The 25,334-nt window shown below is 47.5% G+C and overlaps 1 protein-coding gene across 9 annotated transcripts in view; it reads left to right on the top strand.

The window, feature by feature from the left end:
* Positions 1 to 25,334, top strand: part of LOC139559721 (E3 ubiquitin-protein ligase RNF220-like) — a 193,491-nt gene that overhangs the window by 146,178 nt on the left and 21,979 nt on the right. For 2 of the 9 annotated variants that reach the window (XM_071375966.1, XM_071375972.1), the window contains exons 4-12: positions 1,971 to 2,025; positions 4,633 to 4,728; positions 7,121 to 7,163; positions 8,049 to 8,153; positions 12,664 to 12,785; positions 13,621 to 13,750; positions 22,519 to 22,702; positions 22,812 to 22,867; positions 22,989 to 23,103. In XM_071375966.1, coding sequence (XP_071232067.1) covers positions 1,971 to 2,025; positions 4,633 to 4,728; positions 7,121 to 7,163; positions 8,049 to 8,153; positions 12,664 to 12,785; positions 13,621 to 13,750; positions 22,519 to 22,702; positions 22,812 to 22,867; positions 22,989 to 23,103 — 906 coding nt within the window. Of the gene's footprint in view, positions 1 to 1,970; positions 2,026 to 4,632; positions 4,729 to 6,715; positions 6,962 to 7,120; positions 7,164 to 8,048; positions 8,154 to 12,663; positions 12,786 to 13,620; positions 13,751 to 22,518; positions 22,703 to 22,811; positions 22,868 to 22,988; positions 23,104 to 25,334 lie in introns of those variants that run through there. The other 7 variants (XM_071375970.1, XM_071375973.1, XM_071375971.1 and 4 more) reach the window with 5 other exon arrangements.

Raw genomic sequence — 25,334 nt, 5'->3', positions numbered from 1 at the left:
AGATTAGGACCTGGGCAAATTCAATTTCAGCGCCTTGCCAAAGCCGCTCTGAATCTGGGGCTGCGCATGGGACACAAAGCGAACATGACAAGGGAGACTTTTTTGTCACTTCGACCTGGCGCATCATTTGTGAGGCTCATAAAAATGTATCCGTGTCGCAGTGAAAGGAAAAGATAGGGAGGAGGAGCGAAATAAAGAAAGACTGAAATGGAGAGCAAGAGGGAGAAGGAGGAAGAGAAGCTAGACAGGGAAAGTAACAAAACAGAAGAAAACGGGGAAAAAATTAACACAAAATAAAAATAAAATGAATGCCAAGAGGAGAGCCCCAGCCAACCTATTCATGCACAGGGAGGAGGAGAGGGAATGATGAATATTCATGTCTCAGGGAGGAGGAGAGGGAATGATGAATATTCATGTCTCAGGGAGGAGGAGAGGGAATGATGAATATTCATGTCTCAGGGAGGAGGAGAGGGAATGATGAATATTCATGTCTCAGGGAGGAGGAGAGGGAATGATGAATATTCATGTCTCAGGGAGGAGGAGAGGGAATGATGAATATTCATGTCTCAGGGAGGAGGAGAGGGAATGATGAATATTCATGTCTCCGGGAGGAGGAGAGGGAATGATGAATATTCATGCACAGGGAGAAGGAGAAGGAATGATGAATATTCATGTCTCAGGGAGGATGAGAAGGAATGATGAATATTCATGTCTCAGGGAGGAGGAGAGGGAATGAGGAATATTCATGTCTCAGGGAGGAGGAGAGGGAATGAGGAATATTCATGTCTCAGGGAGGAGGAGAGGGAATGATGAATATTCATGCACAGGGAGAAGGAGAAGGAATGATGAATATTCATGTCTCAGGGAGGATGAGAAGGAATGATGAATATTCATGTCTCAGGGAGGATGAGGAGAGGGAATGATGAATATTCATGTCTCAGGGAGGAGGAGAGGGAATGAGGAATATTCATGTCTCAGGGAGAGGTCTGATTTGATATGTCTCTCCCCATTGTCGAAGGATGCCTTAGCCGGCCCGTTTAATATTTCCGGCCTTGTAATCAGTCATCTTCAATCCGCAATGTCGATGAGGCTGTGATTTGATGTAGACCCCGCTGGTCAGACTCTGGGGAGAGCAGCCCCCCCCCCCTCTCTACCTCCCCCCTTTCTCTCCATCTCTCTCTCCTCTCCTCCGCCTCTTTAATACAATGTTTACAAGCCAGCGCATTGTCCTCAACATATTTCAAAGTCCTAAGTGCCTGGGGCGTTTCACTGACAAATCAAATAACAGCAAAATCATTTATTTCCTGCTCCTGCCACTGGCTCTGCGACGGCGGTTAGGAAAGGAGGAGAGGAGGAGAGGAGGAGGAGAGGAGGAGAGGGGGTTAAGGGGTGGATTGGAGTATCCAAGAGAATGATTACTTCAATAAAAAAAATTATATCCCAAATCTGCTTAGCAGTCGTACTTTGAGCTGTAATTGTTTCAAATACAGCATGGCCCAAGGGTGGGCAGATTGAGTGGCACTGGGGAAGAAAGGGGAGGGTAGGCGGGTTTGAATCTTGCAGACGATTAAAAGTGTGATTTGTGTTTCTCGATGACTGACTGACCATTTGAGCTGTCCCCTGGGTGTTGCGTTTTGTCTGAGTGAGTGAGGGGAGAAACAGTGCTGTCTTTCTGCCTGTGTGACTTTAAGCAGAATTGAGTGTTGAAAGAGGGGCGTCATCTGCACAGAGACAGAGGACCGAGGTGTCACCTGAGGGGATACTGAGAAGAATATCACTTATATTAGGACAGACGCAGACACACAGAGAGAGAGGCATAAGAACATCCTGGAAAGACATGTGACCTCAATCAAAAACATGTCTATCTCGAAGTGCACCTCCCATTTGATGGAAACATCCAAACCCACCCATACTGCAAAAATACAGATCCAATAACCTGTTTAAATTGGTCTCTCTCTTTCCTCCTACAGTAAGAACCCATCACACGGACACAAGGACGGCAGTGTGGTTCCAGGAACTCCTAAGGTAAGAGGACCTCAGAGACGTTCATGGTAAACCAGCAGAATCTCTCTCAGACTCCACAGCCCCAATAAGACCATCATCGTTCCGCTGACCAACTCCCTGACCAGAACAATCTTCCTCTGAACTATCTGAGCCTTATTAGGCTACTGTACTTTAGGTCTAGATCTCTGGGAGGACACCAGCGGAGCTCGACAAGGCAGTGTCTTAAGGAGAGGTGTAGCAGGATCCTCCGGAAGGAAGGCTGTTAAGCTAGCTACTACTGTATCAGCAGTGTCCATGCTCCAGCAGGCAGTGGAGAGGGGAATCCAGGAAGCTGCCATAGATGCAATTCCTATGTTTCATGGCTGTCTGAGTCCTCATTAAAAAGCAGATCCAATAGACCCTGGACAGAGCAGTTTCTGTGAACACCCAATAAGAACCAAAGGATAGGGAGACAAAGGACTCTGTAAGACCAAGGACTTAAAAAGGGACTCTAGCTGGGTCTATGTCCTCAGTAGAACGCAGTGTTTCAAAGTGTTCACTTTGAGACACACTCCAAGCCACATAGCATCCCTGTCGTCCGCTGGGACAGGGTATGTCTCTCTTATGTTAATAAGAGGTTTCATTCATGTTCTCTCAATGTTGCCACATTTAGCTCTGACAGGCAGGGGCACTGTTCTTCAGGCCCCTCACTGAAAGTGCTGAGTGAAGGGAGATAGAGAGGGAGAAAGAGAGAGGGAGAGTCAGTGACAGAGAGAGAAAGGGAGAGAGTGACAGAAAGAGAGAAAGAGATATGAGAGTTTTTTAAAGTGTAGTCTGGAGCCAGCCGCAGTTGGCACTGGGGGAGAGCTTGATCGTCCCTCTGCCATTAAAGGTAAGATTTGCTGATGGTGTGTGTCCCTGCGGAGGGTAAAGATGCTATGAAGGATGTCAGTCTCTTAATGATCACTGTACCTGTCTGGTAAAAGGGGACCTTTAATATCTTTAACATCTTAAAAGACACGCTTTAATGTGCTCAACAGTGTTTCCACTACTCTTCATTCAACTGCCATTTCAGAGGACATTTACTCGGTTGAGATGAAATGGATGAACTTGATAAAAATATTTAATGGAGATTGGAGACAGGTTTTTATCAATACAAGCTCCGAGGCTCACCCTGCCTCACTATTACCTTCTGATGGTGCCTGGTTCAGAGTCAGACAGACAGGGGCTAGGGGAGAGTTAGACAGACAGGGTCTGGGGAGAGTCAGACAGACAGGGTCTGGGGAGAGTCAGACAGACAGGGGCTAGTGGAGAGTCAGACAGACAGGGTCTGGGGAGAGTCAGACAGACAGGGTCTGGGGAGAGTCAGACAGACAGGGTCTGGGGAGAGTCAGACAGACAGGGGCTAGTGGAGACTCAGACAGACAGGGGCTAGGGGAGAGTCAGACAGACAGGGTCTGGGGAGAGTCAGACAGACAGGGTCTGGGGAGAGTCAGACAGACAGGGTCTGGGGAGAGTCAGACAGACAGGGGCTAGGGGAGAATCGGACAGACAAGGGTTGGGGAACAGGAGTAATCGTGGTTAGGGGGGAAAATGGGAGTAAGGGAACAGGGATTGAACAGGGACTGGGGTGAGGGGAACAGAACAGGCCATCTGAGCGAGGCGTGACTGAGCATTCCCCAGTAGGTGCTTAGTATTCCGACACACCGTGTGAAAAATGAAGAAGCTGGTTAGAGATCACAGGGGCTGCTGCTTCCTGTGCCCAGTCTGCCTTCCAGACCTTCCTACCGGTTGTAAAGCGGATTAACCTCTCCCACTTCACAGCTGCCACAACGGCCACCCGCCCCCTCTCAACCACGCCATCGCCATAGCGACTCCGTGTCAGCCCTGTGCCTCTTAATCCTCGGGGTCAGGGGGCAACGGTACGGCAAGGCAAGATGAGGGGAGATGAACACGTTATCTAAAATGGCACCTCCTGTATCTAATGCTGGCGTCAATCTGTTAATTAATCAACACATTACAAACTATTACACTCAAGTAGAATAACAAGTGGTAGTTATCAGAAGCTTGTGCTAATTGACACATAGGCATTCAAAAATGCAACGTTATAATGTTGTGTAGTAGGTAACAATTCCAGTTACATCAATGAATAAAAGCCACACAAATAAACAGCAGTTCCGTGACCTTGCCGTCCCGAAGCATAAAAAGACATGCATAATGCTTAATTTACTGTCCCAGCACTAGGGGTCTGCCATTTCTCACATATTAATATTAGATTATACTTGTCGGCCACTTATGCCTCTGCTCTCTCCTCTCTCCTTGATTAATAGGAACACTTTGTAAATACAAATATTTCATAGCAGCCTTGTAAAGAGCTGGATCTCTGTCAACTCTTCCCCGTAAAGTAAGCACTTTTTCCCCTTCCCCCTTCTTCCCCCCTTTTCTATAGTTCATTTGTGAAATAAACTCAATTAAGTTTGTCAGTGGGGCAGGCCTGTAATGTCGGAGGCTCTTTGGAGGCTGTCAGAAGAGGTTTATAGATGACCAAGATGTCCTGTAATGTTGGCTTGTGTCCTCCTCCTCTCCTCCACTGCAGCATTCCCCCTCTTCTCTTCCTCTCACAACAACTGTCCTGCTCTTTCTCCCCAGTCTATGATGTTGTCGGTGCACATCAAACGCGAGGGAGAGTCACCGGTGGTCTCCCCTCTCTCTTCTGAAGATGCCCACCACTCCGACAGATACCAGGTGAGCTGCCTGATCTGTGCCCTGCCTGGAGAAACGGGGTGCATTCCAAATGGCAGTAGTACACTATGTAGGGAATAGGGTGCTAACTGGGACGTAAGCCAGGATGTTGCTCTTGGCCCACATATTAAGCATCATAATCCCATTTTCATATCCTGTCACATGACAAGAAATATGGATTAAAGCCACTATGAAATGTACTTCTGGGAAAATAAAAGGAAAAGTCGAAGGAAGAACAGCAATGGATGGACAACATACAAAAAGTACCCTGCTACTCTCTGTTAGGGAGGTTAAAGTGATTCACATTAGGCAAACTCATGCGGCGATGGTTGAGATGATGTTGAGGTGGTAATTTGTTGTTTTAGTGTTGAACACACAGCATTGACTCAGCCAATCATCTGGCTCTCACATCTTATCATGGAGTGGATCAGGCATCAGCCCAGCTGCCTACCTCCCTCTATCCTCCCTGGTTGTGTCCCAAATGGCACCCAATTCCCTTTATAGTGCACTACTTTTGACGGAGCCCATAGGTAGTGCACTGTATAGGGAATAAGGTGTCATTTGGAATGCAGCACCTCAATCCTCCCACTATCTCTGGCAAAGATTTGCCCAGGCTGTAATGTGTTTCCCTGTTCAGATAGGTAATCACCCACAATTTACCTCAAGCAATGCTCTTATGCTCCCTAAGCCTGGATGGTATCTCTTCTGGTCCACCACGTCCTTGACATGTCTCCCACCTCATTCTGCTGGAGGCTTCACCACTACAGATAGGCTTGCGTCCCAAACAGCACCCTACTCCACACACAGTGCACTACTTTTGATCAGACCCCTATGGGCCCTGGTCAAATGTAGTGCACTATATAGGGAATAGGGTGCCGTATGGGACGCTGGCATAGATTAGTTAGGATTAAACTGCTTCATACAGCACAGTGTTTTAACCTAAGTTATAAGGTTATGATGGAGCTTTAATTTTTTTTACATCTCAAAGTTTGTTATTTCAAACTCACACGGCAGTGATTTATTATTTGGGTTAAGTGGCTTTTTCCCTTATACCATAAAGTAAGAGCTATGAAGTGTAAGACATCATATCCATACATTGACACGCCTATTAAAGGGGCTGTGGTGAAAGTATATATTTTCATTAGTAAAGCTGCTGCTGAAACCATTTCATGCAAACGATTAAACAGATGCTTTTCCCCACTTAAATGTTAGATTTTTTTCTTTTTTTTCGTAACATGAGCTATCATGTAGTTGTGTAAGCCATTTAGATAGTTTTCATCCAAAATGGCACCCTATTCCCTGTATAGTGTGCTATATTTGACCAAAGTCCTATGAGCCCTGGTCAAAAGTAATGCACTAAGTATGGAATAGGGTATAATTTGGGACGCTGCATAGTGGATCATCATATCATGGGCAGTTTGTATATGAGCACAACTCAAGTGTCAGTGTAAGAGGCCTCTCTGGTATATGATGGACGATCCACTCGCTAGGAGTTTGAACTTGTGCCCACACTCTGTGCCATTGTCAATGAGTGGGCATCCATCCATTGCCCTGACTGGCCCTGCTGGTGTCAGCACATAGCCTACCCACTCTGAAAGAGAGGGGAGAAGAAAGATAGGTGGTCCCATTTAGCCCATATCGTAGTGGTATTCACAACCACTGATCATGCCTGTCAGTTTCAAACAGGTTTAGATGGGGAGAATTCATAGCCTATTTTGTATGTCACTTTCATATGATGAGAAAATTATTAAACACTCATTTTCATGAATTGAAATAAAAAGTTTTAACTATTAGTATTGTCTGCAAAAAAACTACGTTTAGATATGATGCATGGAACTAGTTTACCCTACAAGTTGCTTGAGACACACTTGAATCAATCTTAAAATCTCAAATCAAATTAACTTCCATTGAAGTCACTGTATTACGTACTGCTGCTCCCTAGTGGCCAATAGTGGAACAACATCGGGCGTCCTCTGAACTTTCACTCCTATGTTTAGTCACATGACACGCGTCAAGCCAACATGGCGACGGCGATTAACAAAGCGGCTTTGTAGGCGCCACATTCAATCCTTTGGCATCCTTATAAAATTATTGATACAAAAGTGTATTCATGGTGCGGTGTACTACCGAGAGGCTGAAATGATAGACGTGTAAAAGTGAGTTTGTCGGCTTGAAAAGGCTTTGAACAAAAACTTGCGACCCTGTTATGGAAGAGACGATACAGCCCATAAAAGAAGTACGTTTTTGTTTACTATCAAGCTTAAACTTGCAGGGCACTCTGTAGAATCCAAATCAATCCAGCCATGAACTGCTACTAATGTATCTATAAACAATATAAATTGAAAGGTCCATATCTAATGCATATTTTGTGTGTTTCCTTTCTTCCTACTTGTAGACATTTTTAAGAGTGCGAGCAAACAGGCAAACGCGGTTGAATGGTATGTATACATTTCCTGTTTCTTTTAAAGTACTAATTATTCTTCATAAACATCTTACACATTTGTATTTTTTTAAGTACATTTCTGGTACAACATCCTGTAGAATTACTTCAGAAATATTGATTAAGCCAGGTATATCTTAATCTGCAACTTCTCACAGCCAACTTGTATGCAATGACATGATTGGAGCCTAGCTTATCTTGGTGAAAATGGTGCCAATGGCGTGTGAAATTATTAAGGCTATTTCCTAAAACAAAACATTTCCTCATCAAATAATCTTCTGTTCATATTTATTGAGTAGCCTATGATTGTCATAGAACAGTTTTCTTAATTTTTTTTATACATTACACTACTGAAAAAAACAGATTGCTCAACCAATATCATCCGCACTACATTTGGTGGAATTGTCAATCAAAGTTGAAGCAGCAAGCAACTGGGGAGGCGAATGTGCATCTTCAGAGTGTGAGAACAGAGTCATAGCGTAGGTCTGGATGGACCGGCTGACAGAGTCAGTCCGTGGACCCTTGACCAGGCTGTGTTTGGTTTGACCATGCATTTCTACCCTGCATAGCCATAACCTTGGCTCTGCCATCGTTATAACACATTATGGTTAAGTATAGCCAGAGGCCCATGTTGAACAAAGCCCTGTGTGGCCTTGCTGACAGCCCTTCACACTGTGGACCAGCTCCAGGCTGTAGCTTACATTACAGCTACAGAGCCAGGCCTGCCCCTTGTTGCCCAACTGAGTGTGATTTCAGGGCTGGCTGGTGGGGGGGTCGGGAGTCCTGGCTGCCGTTGTGTGTCTCCGTCCCTGCTGTTCCCTTGACCTAGCGCCTACACGAGCAGAGGATCTATTAACCCTTGACCTTCTTGATATGTTGACAGTCGATGACCTCTGCTGGTGCAGGCGCTACGCCAAGGAAAGTGTCAAAAATGCTCCCCTTGGACTGCACAATGGAGCCCCCCTTGCCCCCTGCTGCATTGGCCACGGTAAGAGCCTGCCCCCACGTCCTCTCCCAACACCCCCTCTGTCAGCCAGCAGTCCCAGGCTCCCTCTCTGCCTCCATTGGCATTTGCACCAGCCTCGGCAGCAGCCTCAGTGCTGCTATGAAAAGAAACGGTGCCGACTTTGTTTAAACTCAAGCCTCCATTAATGTCTATTACCTCTCATGTGGAACCTGAATGATTCTGGGGGGGATGGGGGACGACTCGTGCCGGGCCTAATTAATCGTCCCTTTCTGTCTGCGTTTAATGAAGCCCTACTCGATTACCATCACCCGTTCCCTGGCCTGGGAGAGAGATTATTAGTAGCTGTCCCAATCTCCCCAAAGTTATGGCGCGTTGTCCTTCCTCTCGCCGTCCCTCCTCGGGTCCCCCTTGGCCCCTTTCGCAATCACAGCCACCTAAAAATTAATGTCCCCGGACGCCATTTGCAGTTAAGAAAAAGTGACAAAGACTTGGCGCATTGGCCACTGTTCTGCTGTGTTAAATTTCAAATTATGCAGTGGGGGGAGTTGTCGACTAGTGCTATAGAAGGATTGTTGAGTCACGTGACCTAGACCTACAGTAGACCATCCTTACCCGTCCTATGGAGAGAGGAAACCAAGTTCAGGCCTATCATCTCCTAAAACAATGTTAGTTTCTATGAGGAGAGTAAATGACCATATCCTGTGAAAAAAGAGGAGGAACCTTCTCGATGTTTAGCTTCTCCTCAAACACTGGTTGAAGAGAATAGATTGCCCTCTCTTTTGTCATCACGGCACGGTGTTAGAACATTAGACTGTAGTCTCCTAGGCATCTCTGAGTAAGAGTGCCGTTCTAGGATCAGGTTCCCCCTGACCATGTAATCTTATTCATTTTTTGTCTAAAAGGAAATACTGAGACACGTTATGAATCCTGACGTTAGACTAGTTGTGGCGCTGAGGAGGATTGTCACAGCGGCATCTCCACTCGCTGTTGTAATTCCTGATCTTCTGGTACCGGACACTGTGGCATCTTCTAAGAGACCTGGGGCGCATCGATTCCTCACCACTCCGCTGACCCACGTTATTGCCAGTGAGACAGCAAACTTCTCTGACATGTTGTGAATGCCAATAGCGTTCACCGCTGCTCTTCTGCCAAGCAGAGGAGAGACACACAGTACACAGCTGGAGGACAGAGGAGAGACGCACAGTACACAGTGGGAGGACAGAGGAGAGACACACAGTACACAGTGGGAGGACAGAGGAGAGACACACAGTACACAGCTGGAGGAGAGACACACAGTACACAGCTGGAGGACAGAGGAGAGACGCACAGTACACAGCTGGAGGACAGAGGAGAGACACACAGTACACAGCTGGAGGACAGAGGAGAGACGCACAGTACACAGCTGGAGGACAGAGGAGAGACACACAGTACACAGCTGGAGGAGAGAGGAGAGACGCACAGTACACAGTGGGAGGACAGAGGAGAGACACACAGTACACAGCTGGAGGACAGAGGAGAGACACACAGTACACAGTGGGAGGACAGAGGAGAGACACACAGTACACAGCTGGAGGACAGAGGAGAGACACACAGTACACAGTGGGAGGACAGAGGAGAGACACACAGTACACAGTGGGAGGACAGAGGAGAGACACACAGTACACAGCTGGAGGACAGAGGAGAGACACACAGTACACAGTGGGAGGACAGAGGAGAGACACACAGTACACAGCTGGAGGACAGAGGAGAGACACACAGTACACCGTGGGAGGACAGAGGAGAGACACACAGTACACAGTGGGAGGACAGAGGAGAGACACACAGTACACAGTGGGAGGACAGAGGAGAGACGCACAGTACTCAGCTGGAGGACAGAGGAGAGACACACAGTACACAGTGGGAGGACAGAGGAGAGACACACAGTACACAGCTGGAGGACAGAGGAGAGACACACAGTACACAGTGGGAGGACAGAGGAGAGACACACAGTACACAGTGGGAGGACAGAAGAGAGACACACAGTACACAGCTGGAGGACAGAGGAGAGACACACAGTACACAGCTGGAGGACAGAGGAGAGACACACAGTACACAGTGGGAGGACAGAGGAGAGACACACAGTACACAGTGGGAGGACAGAGGAGAGACACACAGTACACAGCTGGAGGAGAGACACACAGTACACAGCTGGAGGAGAGACACACAGTACACAGCTGGAGGACAGAGGAGAGACACACAGTACACAGTGGGAGGACAGAGGAGAGACACACAGTACACAGCTGGAGGACAGAGGAGAGACGCACAGTACACAGCTGGAGGACAGAGGAGAGACACACAGTACACAGTGGGAGGACAGAGGAGAGACACACAGTACACAGCTGGAGGACAGAGGAGAGACACACAGTACACAGTGGGAGGACAGAGGAGAGACACACAGTACACAGCTGGAGGACAGAGGAGAGACACACAGTACACAGCTGGAGGAGAGACACACAGTACACAGCTGGAGGACAGAGGAGAGACGCACAGTACACAGCTGGAGGACAGAGGAGAGACACACAGTACACAGCTGGAGGACAGAGGAGAGACACACAGTACACAGCTGGAGGAGAGACACACAGTACACAGCTGGAGGAGAGACACACAGTACACAGTGGGAGGACAGAGGAGAGACACACAGTACACAGCTGGAGGACAGAGGAGAGACACACAGTACACAGTGGGAGGACAGAGGAGAGACGCACAGTACACAGCTGGAGGACAGAGGAGAGACACACAGTACACAGTGGGAGGACAGAGGAGAGACACACAGTACACAGCTGGAGGACAGAGGAGAGACACACAGTACACAGTGGGAGGACAGAGGAGAGACACACAGTACACAGCTGGAGGACAGAGGAGAGACACACAGTACACAGCTGGAGGAGAGACACACAGTACACAGCTGGAGGACAGAGGAGAGACGCACAGTACACAGCTGGAGGACAGAGGAGAGACACACAGTACACAGCTGGAGGACAGAGGAGAGACACACAGTACACAGTGGGAGGACAGAGGAGAGACACACAGTACACAGTGGGAGGACAGAGGAGAGACGCACAGTACACAGCTGGAGGACAGAGGAGAGACACACAGTACACAGCTGGAGGACAGAGGAGAGACACACAGTACACAGCTGGAGGACAGAGGAGAGTCACACAGTACACAGCTGGAGGACAGAGGAGAGACACACAGTACACAGTGGGAGGACAGAGGAGAGACACACAGTACACAGCTGGAGGACAGAGGAGAGACACACAGTACACAGTGGGAGGACAGAGGAGAGACACACAGTACACAGCTGGAGGACAGAGGAGAGACACACAGTACACAGCTGGAGGACAGAGGAGAGACGCACAGTACACAGTGGGAGGACAGAGGAGAGACGCACAGTACACAGCTGGAGGAGAGACACACAGTACACAGCTGGAGGACAGAGGAGAGACGCACAGTACACAGCTGGAGGAGAGACACACAGTACACAGCTGGAGTACAGAGGAGAGACACACAGTACACAGCTGGAGGAGAGACACACAGTACACAGCTGGAGGACAGAGGAGAGACGCACAGTACACAGTGGGAGGAGAGACACACAGTACACAGCTGGAGGAGAGACACACAGTACACAGCTGGAGGACAGAGGAGAGACACACAGTACACAGCTGGAGGACAGAGGAGAGACGCACAGTACACAGCTGGAGGACAGAGGAGAGACACACAGTACACAGCTGGAGGAGAGACACACAGTACACAGCTGGAGGACAGAGGAGAGACACACAGTACACAGCTGGAGGAGAGACACACAGTACACAGCTGGAGGAGAGACACACAGTACACAGCTGGAGGACAGAGGAGAGACGCACAGTACACAGCTGGAGGACAGAGGAGAGACACACAGTACACAGCTGGAGGAGAGACACACAGTACACAGCTGGAGGAGAGACACACAGTACACAGCTGGAGGAGAGACACACAGTACACAGCTGGAGGACAGAGGAGAGACACACAGTACACAGCTGGAGGACAGAGGAGAGACACACAGTACACAGCTGGAGGACAGAGGAGATGGAAAACCCCCAATAGACTACCATGAATTTACAATGTATTTTTCGTCCATGTCAAATGCAATAGCGGTTGCCATATTGAAAGAGAGCCTGGTTGTGACAGAGGCATTCTGCTGGGCTGTATTGCCTGCTATGAGCCTGTTATCCACACTGACAGGGGGTTTAATTTGATCAAATAACTCATTAGGTTATATCAGATTCTAATCAAGAACATTCGGTTGATTTGTGTTTTTTGGGTTGCGTACTCTTTTACTGCATTTCAACCAATCATGTCATTGTAGCCACATCGCTGTCTGCTGAAGTCAATGGACCTACCCATGTGATATTTTAGTACGGCACTTAAAACAGAAATACAAAAACAAGTCCCAGATTGCTGTGTATTTTTTCATGATTCTAACCACCTCTTCCTCTGCTTCTTTGTGTTTCAGCCCGGATTGGGAAGATGAAACGCCGGAAGCCAGAGGATGGGCAGGTATGTCCACTGTGCAGCGCGCCGCTGGCAGGGACTGAGGAGGAGATGAGTAGGCATGTGGAACAATGTCTGTTCAAGGTAGCCTCACGTCCCTACCCGTACCCTCAGCCTCGGGCCTCTAGTCAACCAATCACCATCTTTCTAGGCACTAGTCACCACCACGCTATCTAGTGTCTATCCACTCTGCTCTCGCTCTTTCCACTGGATCTGACAGAGCGTACACACTACTTAGAAATTACACAGACTCAGAACACATGGAAACAGTAGCCACCAGGGCTTCGTTGCCTGACAAGCTCTTATTTTACTTGTCCTCCAAGCACTGAATCTAGCTTACTCCAGTCTTAAAAAAGGAGCTTTCCTCTTTGCTCTATGCTGATGACTTGTAGTACCAGTTAGATGTTCAACAGAAAGAATCATTAGTCTAGGAAAACAGCTCTTTCCTGTCGAATAGTTAGCCCACCTCTCTCCCCTGTAGGAAAATCTTCTTCCTCCTCAGTATCTCTGCTTCCTAAATAGAATAGATGGCAAGTGAGGCCTCCTGACCAGCACAGATTCATGCTCACTGTCATTGTAACCACTTCTTCTTTGCTCACAGAATAGGATCGATGTATTTATAGTAATCATGCTCTCATAAACTTGGCTGTAACATTGGTCATGATGCTCCACTTGACCCCCTACTTTGGTGATGGTCTTTCCAAATCTTACAGATGTTTTAGTTTTACTAACACCTATTGTGCATCATAGCTAGTTTTGTATTAATCTATATTATTCAATATTTATATTTTAATGAATACAAAGATTACTGATCATTTTCTATTTAACATTTAGATTATTTCTGACAGGAGACTGTTTTTTCCACTCCAAGCCCTACCCTGTGTCTGGGTCAGTGTTGACAGTGTCTTTGTTCTCTCAGAGGGAGGGTGCGTTTGCTGAGGATGACTCTGCAGACATTGACGGAGAGAACGGGACCCGCTTCGAGGAGTACGAGTGGTGCGGCCAGAAGAGGGTCAGAGCTACCACCCTGCTGGAAGGAGGCTTCAGAGGTACACTATGCACTACAAAAGTAGTGCACTATAAAGGGAATAGGTGCCAATTGGGACGCAAATCAAATTTTCACTCTAAAAAAATCAGTCTACTTTGGTTCTTACATTAAAATGGCAAAACAGTTGTGCAACATTTGAGAAATAACAACGTGTTTAGGGTAGTTGAAAGTATCCTAACGATAAGAGTCTTAAGCCAGTATACCAAAATGCCTTCCAGCACGCAACAGGACCCACTCTGAACAACATTCCCTGCTAGTCACAATTCTCCTTCAGTATAACAACAGGTTGAGTCTGTGCATCATTGCCTTTTTAAAAGGACGTGGCTGGGTGCAGAGAGGCTAACATGCCCAGGGCTACAGCCAGACATGGTGGACAGCTTTGGCTCTGTTTACCAAATTACACCCTATTCCCTACATAGTGCACTACTACATAGTGCACCCTATGGGTTCTGTACAAAAGTAGTGCACTGAATAGGATGCCATTTGGGACACGCTACATCTGTCTCTCCAGCTGCAGTGTGGGGCCATGTGGCCCCGGTCCAGAAGGGGGACAGCCCAGTCCGGTCCTGGCCCCAGCCCTTTAGGAGGGAAAGGAAAACACATTTAGCTGTGCAATTGACCCGTCTGAACCTGTGAGGAGTGGTGTGTGGAAGGGAAATGGGCCAGTGACCCCCAGGTTCCCCTCAGCCCAGCAATGCAATTATAGCCCTGGACCTAAAGCTTCCCACTAGGGACCATGGCCTGCTCTCTCCTCCTACCCCCCCCCCCCCCCCCGAAACGTATCTTATCTTATGGGAGGGCTAGAATTGAATATCAAATCGGTAATCATTGACAACAAGACATCAGTGGGATATTGACTGGAATGCTCAATAACCTGTAAGTTATGTATTTTTTATTTCCAAGTACAATACAGGGACTTTGAAATGTAGGCTGTGATTTAGATGCTGTAATGAATTGATCCAGCCTAGCCACTGTGTGCTCACCTAAATGATTTGTGAATATTTAGAAGGCCATTGGTCCATGATCAATAGCTAGTGTAGTCCGCTTGATTGGACAAGTGTATGATTTGGCCATAGGTCAGCATTCATTATCTCATGTCCAACAGACAGGCCTTTGCTTCACTGCTAGAGAGAGCTATGAAAATGAATTGGCCACAGGTCCTCATGGTGTGAGTCTACAGATCACAGGAAAGCAAAGAGTCCTCATCTTCTCTAAGGGCCCCTTTAAAATTCTCAAAGTCCCCAAATTTCATCCAGGCGGTAAAACTGCATTACAAAGCCCAATAAGACGTGTGCCTTTTGGCCCCTCTCTCGCTACAAACCTGACCAGACAGACAGCCTACAGATCAATTTGATATCTTGACTGAACCTCCTGAGCAGGAAGCTGTCCGTCTGTCTGTCTGTCCATTCATCTAATGAGCAGCAGACCCCTTCTGGCCGGCTGTGATAGCCCGGCGTCCTGTGATGTGACACAGATAAGGGCTGGTCAAAGCCAGAGGTGCTTTCTGCTGCTCTTAGCCAGCCTGGGGAGACCACTTGAAAGCAACCCCCCGCACCCCCCTAGAAGCTCAGAAGGTGGATTTGCCTTGAAAGCTTTGGTGCAGTCAGCCTTGGTTCAATGGGCCCAGCCAGGCAGAATCCACCATCTACCCAGCCCAGGGGGGGTGGTTGATGCAGGGAGGAGAGACAGAGATGAGGGGCTTCAATGGGATAAGAGAGGCCTATCCTCTGTGAGCCACCAGCACCACCACCGCCACCTCTCTCGCTTTGAGGGGAGGGAAGAAAGGCAAAGGGAAGCCGTTTAAACACCACAGAAAAGTCGAGGACCAGGAGAGAGAGGGAGGAAAATCGAACAGGATCACTTTCTGCTTGAGACGTGTGGGGCCCAGCCCTCACGTGGTCCTCCTGTGTACATGGCTTATGAGGGCCTGGGAGAAAAGCACTAAAGGCTGATGTATTGAGGAAGAGGGTCAGATCTGATCCCAGCAGCCTGATAGTGAAGACCAAAGCTAAGTGAGCCGATCCTGGGAGAGAGGATTTGGGGCCGCTGACTGAAGATGACAGCGGGGACAGAAGGCACTCTCTGCTTTGTAAACAGGCTTCAAAGATGGCGGCCATCTCTCTCCCATCATCTCTCCAGACGTGTCCTGTAAATGCCAGAGAGATATGATGGATATGACCAGAGCCGACTGGGGAGGCCTGATCAGGGCTATAAGCACCATGGCAACCGGCTGTTATTGGTCAGACTGTCTCTCATGTTGATTGGTCCCTTGACCCTCCCTCGCCACTCGCTCAGAACCTTAGCTTTGTCTCTGTCTCATCTCCAGATGGTGGTGACATATGGAGATAGGTGTTCCGTGTCACAGTCACGTCTGTGTTACACAGGGAAGAACACATGTATTTGACATGTTCATGTCAATAAGATGCACAAGATTGGTTATGATAATGAGTGTGGAGGATATGCGAGGGACGGGTGCCATTTAGGTGCACCTGTGTAGTGTGTGTGTCAGTGTGCACGGACGTGTGTGTGTGTGTTAAGGGCTGGAAAGGGTCAGAAACTTTCCATTAAATTTCCGGGAATTTTCCATGGGAAGTTAAGCCTGGGAATTTTGCTTAAATTCATCAAAAAAGTTAGCTTATAACAGTGAACCTTTTTTGTGGGATACACAAGGCAATTCTAGGTCTTGTGGCATATTTTGGTTAAACTATCCCCAATTCAATTGAATTGCAACCCTCTGCATGCACAGTGCATTCTTCCATCACATGTACAGCTGATTCTCAAGATCTTACATTGTCTGAGCCAAGGACTACATGCTTTATGGTCATTTGATTACGATACTGGGTGGGTTGAATATATTTTATATGACATACATTATTTTTTGTTAACTTCTCTAGGGTAGGGGGCAGCATTCTGATTTTTGGATGAAAAGCATGCCCAAATTAAACTGCCTGCTTCTCGGGCCCAGAAGATATGATATGCATATAACTGGTAGATTTGGATAGAAAACACTCTAAAGTTTCCAAAACTGTTAAAATAGTGTCTGTGAGTATAACAGAACTGATTTGGCAGGTGAAAACCTGAGAAAAATCCATTCATGAAGTAGTTTTTTAAATTATTTTTTTTAGTTTTCTATTCAATGCCATTGCAGTATCCATTGACTTAGGACTCAAATTGCAGTTCCTATGCCTTCCACTAGATGTCAACAGTCTTTAGAAATTGTTTCAGGCTTGTATTCTGAAAAATGAGGAAGTAAGAGCAGTCTGAATGAGTGGACCCTAAAGTGTCACAGAGCTTTTTCATGCGCGAGACCTAGAGAGTGCCTTTCTTGTTTAGCTTTGAAATATTATCGATTATTTAGGCTAAAAACAACCTGAGGATTGAATATAAACATCGTTTGACATGTTTCTATGAACTTTACGGATACAATTTAGATCTTTTGTCTGCCTGTTTTGACTGCGTTTGAGCCTGTGGATTACTGAAGAAAACGCGCAAACAAAATGGAGATTTTGGGATATAAAGAGACTTTATTGAACAAAAGGAACATTTATTGAGTAAATGAATGTCTGCTGAGTGCAACCATATGAAGATCATCAAAGGTAAGGGATTAATTTTATCTCTATTTCTGACTTGTGTAACTCTTCTACTTGGCTGGTTACTGTTTGTAATGATTTGTCTGCTGGGCTATGTTCTCAAATAATCATAAGGTATGCTTTCGCCGTAAAGCATTTTTTAAATCTGACACCGTGGTTGGATTCACAAGAAGTTAATCTTTAAACCTATGTAAAATATGTTTTGTTTTCTGAATTTTTATATTGAGTATTTCTGTATTTGAATTTGGCGCCCAGCAGTTTCACTGGCTGTTGAAAAGGTGGGACGCTAACGTCTCACGTACCCAAGAGATGTTAACTCGTAAAAGAGTAGCCTACAGCAAAGTGTGTTTAAATAATTTCTAACTTGTTAACAATTTCTGCTGGTTAGTTTTTGCTACCATGTGGGTTTTAGCTTGCTTGAGCCTGCTAACTGAGTGTTAATTCACCTGTTTCCATACATGTTTCATTTTAAAACATATATTATAAAGGAGTTGTTTAATCTAACTGCTTAACTATTTATCTCTACATGGAATTGTATTTTTTATTTTATTTTACTCATTTTTTTCTAATCTTCACAGCAATCTAATCTAATCTTCATGCCACGGGCACTATCTGATGTGTGTAGACATTTCACTGCAGCTAATGTTGAAGGAAAAGCTGTGTACATTTGCAAATACTGTGCCAAATCATATGTGAAGAATGCAACAAAGATGCAGAATCATCTGGCCAAGTGCATAAAGAATTGCTGATGAATGTCCTGCTCGAGCTGTGTATGCAACTGGTTCACCTCTGATGCTCACAGGAAATGTATATTGGAAGAGATTTCTGAATGTTCTTCGCCCAGCATACACCCCTCCAACCAGACATGCTTTATCTACTCCTTTGCTGGATGCAGAGTTCAGCAGAGTTCAAGTGAAGGTCAAGCAAATCATAGAGAAGGCAGACTATATTGCAATCATCTCTGATGGGTGGTCGAATGTTCGTGGGCAAGGAATAATTAACTACTTCATCTCCATCCCGCAACAAGTATTCTACAAGAGCACAGACGCCAGGGACAACAGACACACCGGCCTCTACATTGCAGATGAGCTGAAGGCAGTCATCAATGACCTTGGACCACAGAAGGTATATGCACTGGTGACAGAAAATGCTGTGAACATGAAGGCTGCTTGGTCTAAAGTGGAGGAGTCCTACCCTCACATCACACTCATTGGCTGTGCTGCTCATGCATTGAATCTGCTCCTCAAGGACATCATGGAACTGAAAACAATGGATACACTCTACAAGAAAGCCAAGGAAATGGTTAGGTATGTGAAGGGTCATCAAGTTAAAGCAGCAATCTACCTCACCAAGCAAAGTGAGAAGAATAAGAGCACCACATTGAAGCTGCCCAGCAACACCCGTTGGGGTGGTTTTGTCATCCTGTTTGACAGTCTCCTGGAGGGGAAGGAGTCTCAAGAAATGGCCATATCACAGTTTGCTGATATGGACAGCCCTATCAAGGGGATCATCCTGGATGATGTATTTTGGGAGAGAGTGGTAAGCAGCCTGAAACTTCTGAAACCTATAGCAGTAACCATTGCACGGATTGAGGGAGACAATGCCATCCTTTCTGATGTTCAGACTCTGCTTGCAGATGTAAGAGAATAAATCCGTACTGCCCTGCCCACTTCACTGTTGCTCCAAGCAGAGGAAACTGCAGTTCTGAAATGCATCAAAAAGGGTGAATACTTCTGCCTGAAGCCCATACACGCCGCAGCGTACATTTTGGACCCCCAAGTATGCTGGCAAGAGCATCCTGTATGGTGCAGAGATCAACAAGGCCTATGGTGTCATCACTACCGTGTCTCGCCACCTTGGCCTGGATGAGGGCAAGATTCTTGGCTGTCTGGAGAGGTACACTTCCAAGCAAGGGCTTTGGGATGGAGATGCAATATGGCAGTCGTGCCAACATATCTCATCAGCCACCTGGTGGAAGGGACTTTGTGGATCTGAGGCTCTTTCCCCTGTTGCCTCCATCATCATCCAAATCCCACCAACATCAGCCACCTCAGAGCGCAACTGGTCCTTGTCTGGGAACACACACACCAAAGCACTCTACAGGCAGACCAATACAAGGGTTGAAAAATTGGTGACCATCTGGGCAAATTTGAGGCTTTTTGAGCCTGACAACGAGCCATCCTCAACAAGGTTGGAAAGTGACAGTGAAGATGAGGCCTCAGTCTGATGTCCAAGAGGTGGACATTGAGGATGTCCAGGGAGAAGACATGGAAGCCTGAGAGGAAGACAACCATGGCTTTAGTTTCTAGACTAAGTTTAGTTTCTAGACTGTGTTGAAAACGTTTTTGGGAGATGCGATGGATCATTGGGGATCATTCAATATTCCCTTTTGTTGTTCAGTGAAATCATCCCATGTGAAGAGTCATTTAATTAAAGATCCAATTGGTAACTCAATTATTTTTATTTTTATTGGAAGGATTTAATCATTTGCAATTATGTCTACTTATGATAAGGTAAAAGGTTTCTGTCTTGATATGGTAAATGTATCCAATGCAAAAAAAACATCTACATTTAAATGGTATTAATATTCATTTACATATTTCTGTTAAATCCCATGTATTCCCGTTAATTCCAATATATTCCCATTAATTCCCATGGAAAGTTTCCACCTCTGAATATTCCCCAAAATGTGCCACCCAAGTATTGATCCTAGATGATCTGCCAGGAGTAGGGGCAAAAAGGGAGTAGCCTATCCCCTGGGGTCGGAGAGAGAGATGGAGGGAGAGAGAGAGGGAGCGCGTGCAACAGCGTGCATAATGTGACTGAAAGGCAGTTATAGTGGCGCTGACCTTTTCAGGGGAGATTAGATTGCCTGCCAAGACTGGTTAAAGGGAGAGATGGGGCCTGAACTGAGCTGAGCAGCATGACCAGGCTGGGCAACCCAACAGCATCTTTGCGTCCTAAATGGCACCCTATTCCCTATTTAGTTTTTGACCATGGCCCATGGGGCTCTGGTAAGAAGTAGTGCACTTTAATGGTGAATAGAGTGGCATTTGGGACACTACCTGTTACTTCAGACTGCTGTAGTCTTCCTCCTCCTCTCTGCTCATGGGACATCAACCGGGTCGGACTTTGGGCAATCCAATTTCAGCCGGACGGTTCGGCTGCATGCCACTTGCTTTTACAGCATCCCCTCGTTTTAGTTTCTATCAGTCAACTATCAGTGTGATGGGGATCTTGTTTTCCCTACTTGTCTTTATAGTCTTCTTCCACACTTACCGCTGTGGTGAATTGAGATTGAATTGGATCGAATGCAGCAGTTGTAGGCAGCCCACACCTGTCGGTTCCAGTTGGGGGAAGTATATTTGAGAGAAATATTTCTCCATGTCCCACTGGGTTTAAGGCTAATCCTACCTAGTAACACTTAGCAGTGGAAAGTCCACTTCTTAGGGGCAACAGTGGCCCCGGCCTTGTCAGTGGGTGGGTCGGGAACAGTGAAAGCATCTAGAGCCTCTCTCCTCAGCCAGAGAGCCACCACACCACAGCCTTTTGAAAATCAATGCTGTGCTGCTCTGCCTCTGTCCCTCCCATCTCCTGGCCCCAATCCCAGCCATGCATCGCTAACTAGCCGCAGGATCCATACCCTGATCAATTGATTGGATTAACAGTGATTTCAGGTTCCTTCCAACCCTCTGCCACTTTCTCCTCCCCAATGTGCCTGGCCAGCGGCCGCCATTAGTGGTCGGGACGCAGGGACTATCTATTTATTTATTTTAGCCTCTCCTACGTGTTGCCACTCGTTCACAGTAGATAAACTGCAAATGATGCCCTGCATTTAATTTATCTAATTTACGACCTTACCACCAGACCTGGCCCGGCCGCCATACCTCCCTTCCTTCCCAGCGGCCTTAGAGGCATCCCCCAGGTCCAGGTGGTTGACTGTGCTGTGGGAGAGACAAAGGCTTGGACTTGAAAAACACATTATTAGCCCATCCCTTGCTCTATAGTATTTCAATCATCTCAAAGTCCATGAATGGTGGTGGTCTATCTGGATAGGATAGGCTTCCATGCTGCCCGCTGGTCCCCGCTGTCTGGTAATACTTCCTCTGCCACCAGCAGCTGAACAGACATTTATGCACCACAGCCATTGTTCGCATATGCTCCACGCAACCACAGGGACCAAATAAAACTTAAAAGGTCCCTTTTTATGTGATCACTAAAAGCATGGGCACATTGTAAAAAGGGTTAGCCTTGGTGGCAGGCAGGGACAGAGTTTTATCCTCTCCTCGAGCAGCAGCTCCCTCAGCACAGAGCTTCCTCCAGCCTTCACAGAGGGAGGGGAGGAGGCTGCCTGCCTTCTGGGTCTCTGTGCTGGGTTGACTTTAGGACATCTATCCATGGCTCTACCTATGTCTCCACATGAGCCCAGTCTGTCTGTACCCCACCACAGCCCTATACCATCTCCTGTTCTGACACGTCAGTGTCCAGTCCTAGACGAGTGAGAGACTCGGTCCCTGACCACTCAATCAGCCTCCAGCGCTGTGTGCGTCTCTGTGGCAGCACAGGCAGGGGGAGAGGCAAGTCCTAAGTGGAGCTGAAAGAGCCAGCAGTCAGGCAGGAGTTTGTCTGGTGGGCCGCTCATCACAGGGTTTATAGAGGTGCCAGTCAGATCTACCGCCAGTCAGTCAGCCCCCCCAGACTGCCACGCTCCCATAACCAGATAACCATCCACTGGCAGCTGACAGACAGCTGACACAACCCAGTAAACCTCTTCCCTCTGTCTGCCGCTGACAGCCAACAACACTTTACAGGGAGGGAGGGAGGGGGAGATTGCAGCATCTCAACATGTCTATTTCAATCAGTTTGCTTTAGCAGCAGGTTTAATAGCTAGCTCAGATCTTTCTTACCCTGCTGGTCTACATGTGTAGAGAGAGCGATAGGGAGACGGGGTCTGGAAGAAGGGCTTGCTGCTGTTGGAGCCCTGCTTTGCACTGTCATCCTGTCTGACATGACAGAACTGCCTGCTTCAGAGGTTGTGAAGTGTATATACAGTGTTTAAACGCATTTGTATTTCCCTCCACAATATTAAGGACGGTTGCATGGTCTGACAGAGCCTAGGCAATGACTCTGCCCCCCTCCGCTCTCCCCTCCCTCCCTCTGCCCCCCTCCCTCTCCTCAGGAACAGGCTTTGCCATGTGTAGCACGAAGGAGAGCCACGACAGCGACGCCGACCTGGACGTGGATGGAGACGACACGCTAGAGTACGGCAAGGCCCAGTACACAGAGGCAGACATCATTCCCTGCTCCGGAGAGGACCAAGGAGAAGCCAAAGAACGGGAGGCCCTGCGCGGGGCGGTGTTGAAGTAGGTTCTCACTCCTACCACTCTACTGAAGTCCACTCTGGTCTACTCTACTGAAGTCCACTCTGGTCTACTCTACTGACTTGGGTTTTGTTTGTTTCTGCTCTTTCAGTGGTGGAATGCCGTCCAACAGAATAGCAGCAGAGTTCTCCAAATGGGCCAGTGATGGTGAGTTGAGGCTTGGAACAAGATGTCATCTTCTGTTTTTATGGTTACCATATTGAAATCTTTTGACCGTATTGATTTAATGTCAAGGTCAGTTGTCATAGTTCCCCATCTCTCTCTGCAGAGATGCCCTCCACGAGCAATGGCGAGAGCAGCAAGCAGCAGCTGCCTCAGGACCCCAACGCCGCCTGCTCAACCTCCAACGCGCCCCGGACCTGTAAAAACAGCGAAATAGAGAAGTAAGAATCATCTCTCCATCCCGTCCTCCCCTCTCTTCTCAGCCCCAGAGCACACACACACACACCTGCCCAAGCCCTTTCCTATCTCGTTTCTATTACTCTCAAATTAGTTTTCTTTCCTTCCTGCGCCCGGCCGGTTGGGTCATAAATGATGCATTTTGTGTGGTCGTTTTTCCTCCTGCGGTGAGATAGCCGGTGAATCTGTGCTTTGACTCACTTCATCCACTGGTCTGATCACAGAGAGGCTCCAATGGTATTGATCCTCTCTCTGTAGCCGTGTGCTCCATCTGGGCCAGACACACAGCACCACGCAGGAATCCTAATTTCACCACATAAGCACACACACACTACCTCCCTCCTGCTACCTACCTAGCAGCAGACCTCCTAGTAGAAGCCCAGCTCCAGTCTCCCCAGCCCCTCCCTGCCAAGCAGCAGATAAATGTGAATAACCTGTTCATGTGAAAGGGCAGCCCCTCTAATTCCCTCATCTCCATGTCCTCATCCATATTCCCCGACAAGCGGCGCCCAGAAAACAATTTCCACCAGCAGCAGCATGGCCGGCCCCTCTGAATGGGTAATTGGGGTCAGAGCAGCACAGCTAGTGGAGAGAGAGGGGGATTTTGGTTGATTGCTTGCTTCTGCATGTTTGGCATATTCCATGTTCTCCCCCTTTGCTCCTCTTGCTCCCCATTTTGGCTCAGTTGCTTCAGTTTCCCCCCACCCCTATCTTAAACATGGCCACAGGTCAAAACTGCAGTCTGCCACTGCCTTCCATCACAATCCCTCTCTCTCTCTTCCTTGCTGCCTTCACTTGTCCAAGCCTCAGAGACTGACTGACTTACTGACTACTTCTGACTCCTTCCTCACATCTCATTTGGCCATTTCCTTTCCTCAGTGTCCATTTCCCCTGCTGACTCTGACTGAGATAAATGATTGTTTTGGTTTCAACAAAGCAGCCAAACGGCTCCGTTTCTTACTCTCCCTCAGCCGCCATCATCATCATTGACTTCCTGTGAAGGGCTCATGTTAAAATGCCTAGTAGTACGAGAGTAGCAAGTGTTTTCTAAATCCACACACACATGTTTATTTCCTCTTTCTCTTAGCGCCCGTAGTCACACACACACACACACACACACACACACACTTCTCCCCACACACACACACACACACACACACACACACACACACACACACACACACTTTTCTACACACACTCTTGTGTGTCTGAATTTAAATGAATCAATCAGGAGGAAGTTGCTCAGCTTAGAGTAGAGCTGGTCTAGCCACATATTAAATATCAGCCTGCTGCTGGAGATCTGAACTGGTGCATAAGCATAGCAGCTTGAGGTGTATTGATCTGGGGTGTATCCCAAATGGCACCCTATTCCCTTTATAGTGCACTGCTTTTGACTGGAGCCCTATGGGCCCTGGTCAGAAGTGGTGTACTATAAAGGGAATGACGGCCCATTTGGGACGCAACCCTGATCTGGCCTCATCAGTACACTGTGATCACGTATCTGGCCCTATCCCTCCACCCCTCTTCCTGGGTGACTGTGTGTACCCAGGATGAATGTGTGTGTGCAGAGTGGGAGGATGAATTCATCAGCAGCACATCCTCTGGGGCAGTGTGGTTATGATCCGTCTGTGTGGCAGACAGACCGATGTAAACACAATGACTGTCTGAGGGTTAGGGATGGAAAGCCTTGTGTCCATAAGGATAACAGTGTCGGTGGTTTAGGCTTAAGTGAGTGTAGGAATAGCGAGTTGCTCTTTTTTTGTTGTGTGTGTGTCGGCATGAAGAAAGACAGGTGAGCGCTCCCTAAGTGGTGAAGCCAGGAGCATGACAGCTTAGGTTGATTCATCACTGTAACCCTGTTGAGGCTCCCTGCCTCCCCTCTTATACACACATACACACACGGTCCATCTCCTTCCCACACACACACACACACACACATATTGGTGACAGCCACCTCTCTGTGCCATTATGTGGTGGAGAGGGGCATTAGGTGTGTTAGGCGGGCAGGCCATAGATCACTCCCGCTGGTTGTCAGACAGAAGGAAGAGTAGGCCTAAGCCATGAGAAGGGCCTCCTGCCTGCCTCCTGAATCAGCTTTATTAGCTTAGCTATCGGCTGCTCTGCTCCAGATGTGACACGCCCGTGTATTTAATATCGCAGGCCATGTTTCCACCAACCAGTCTGCTCTGGGGCACATACTCACTGGTTGGCACCC

This window comes from Salvelinus alpinus, chromosome 30 (genome assembly GCF_045679555.1).
Source record: "Salvelinus alpinus chromosome 30, SLU_Salpinus.1, whole genome shotgun sequence".
Taxonomy (NCBI): Eukaryota; Metazoa; Chordata; class Actinopteri; order Salmoniformes; family Salmonidae; genus Salvelinus; species Salvelinus alpinus.
This window is presented reverse-complemented; position numbering and strand designations above follow the sequence as displayed.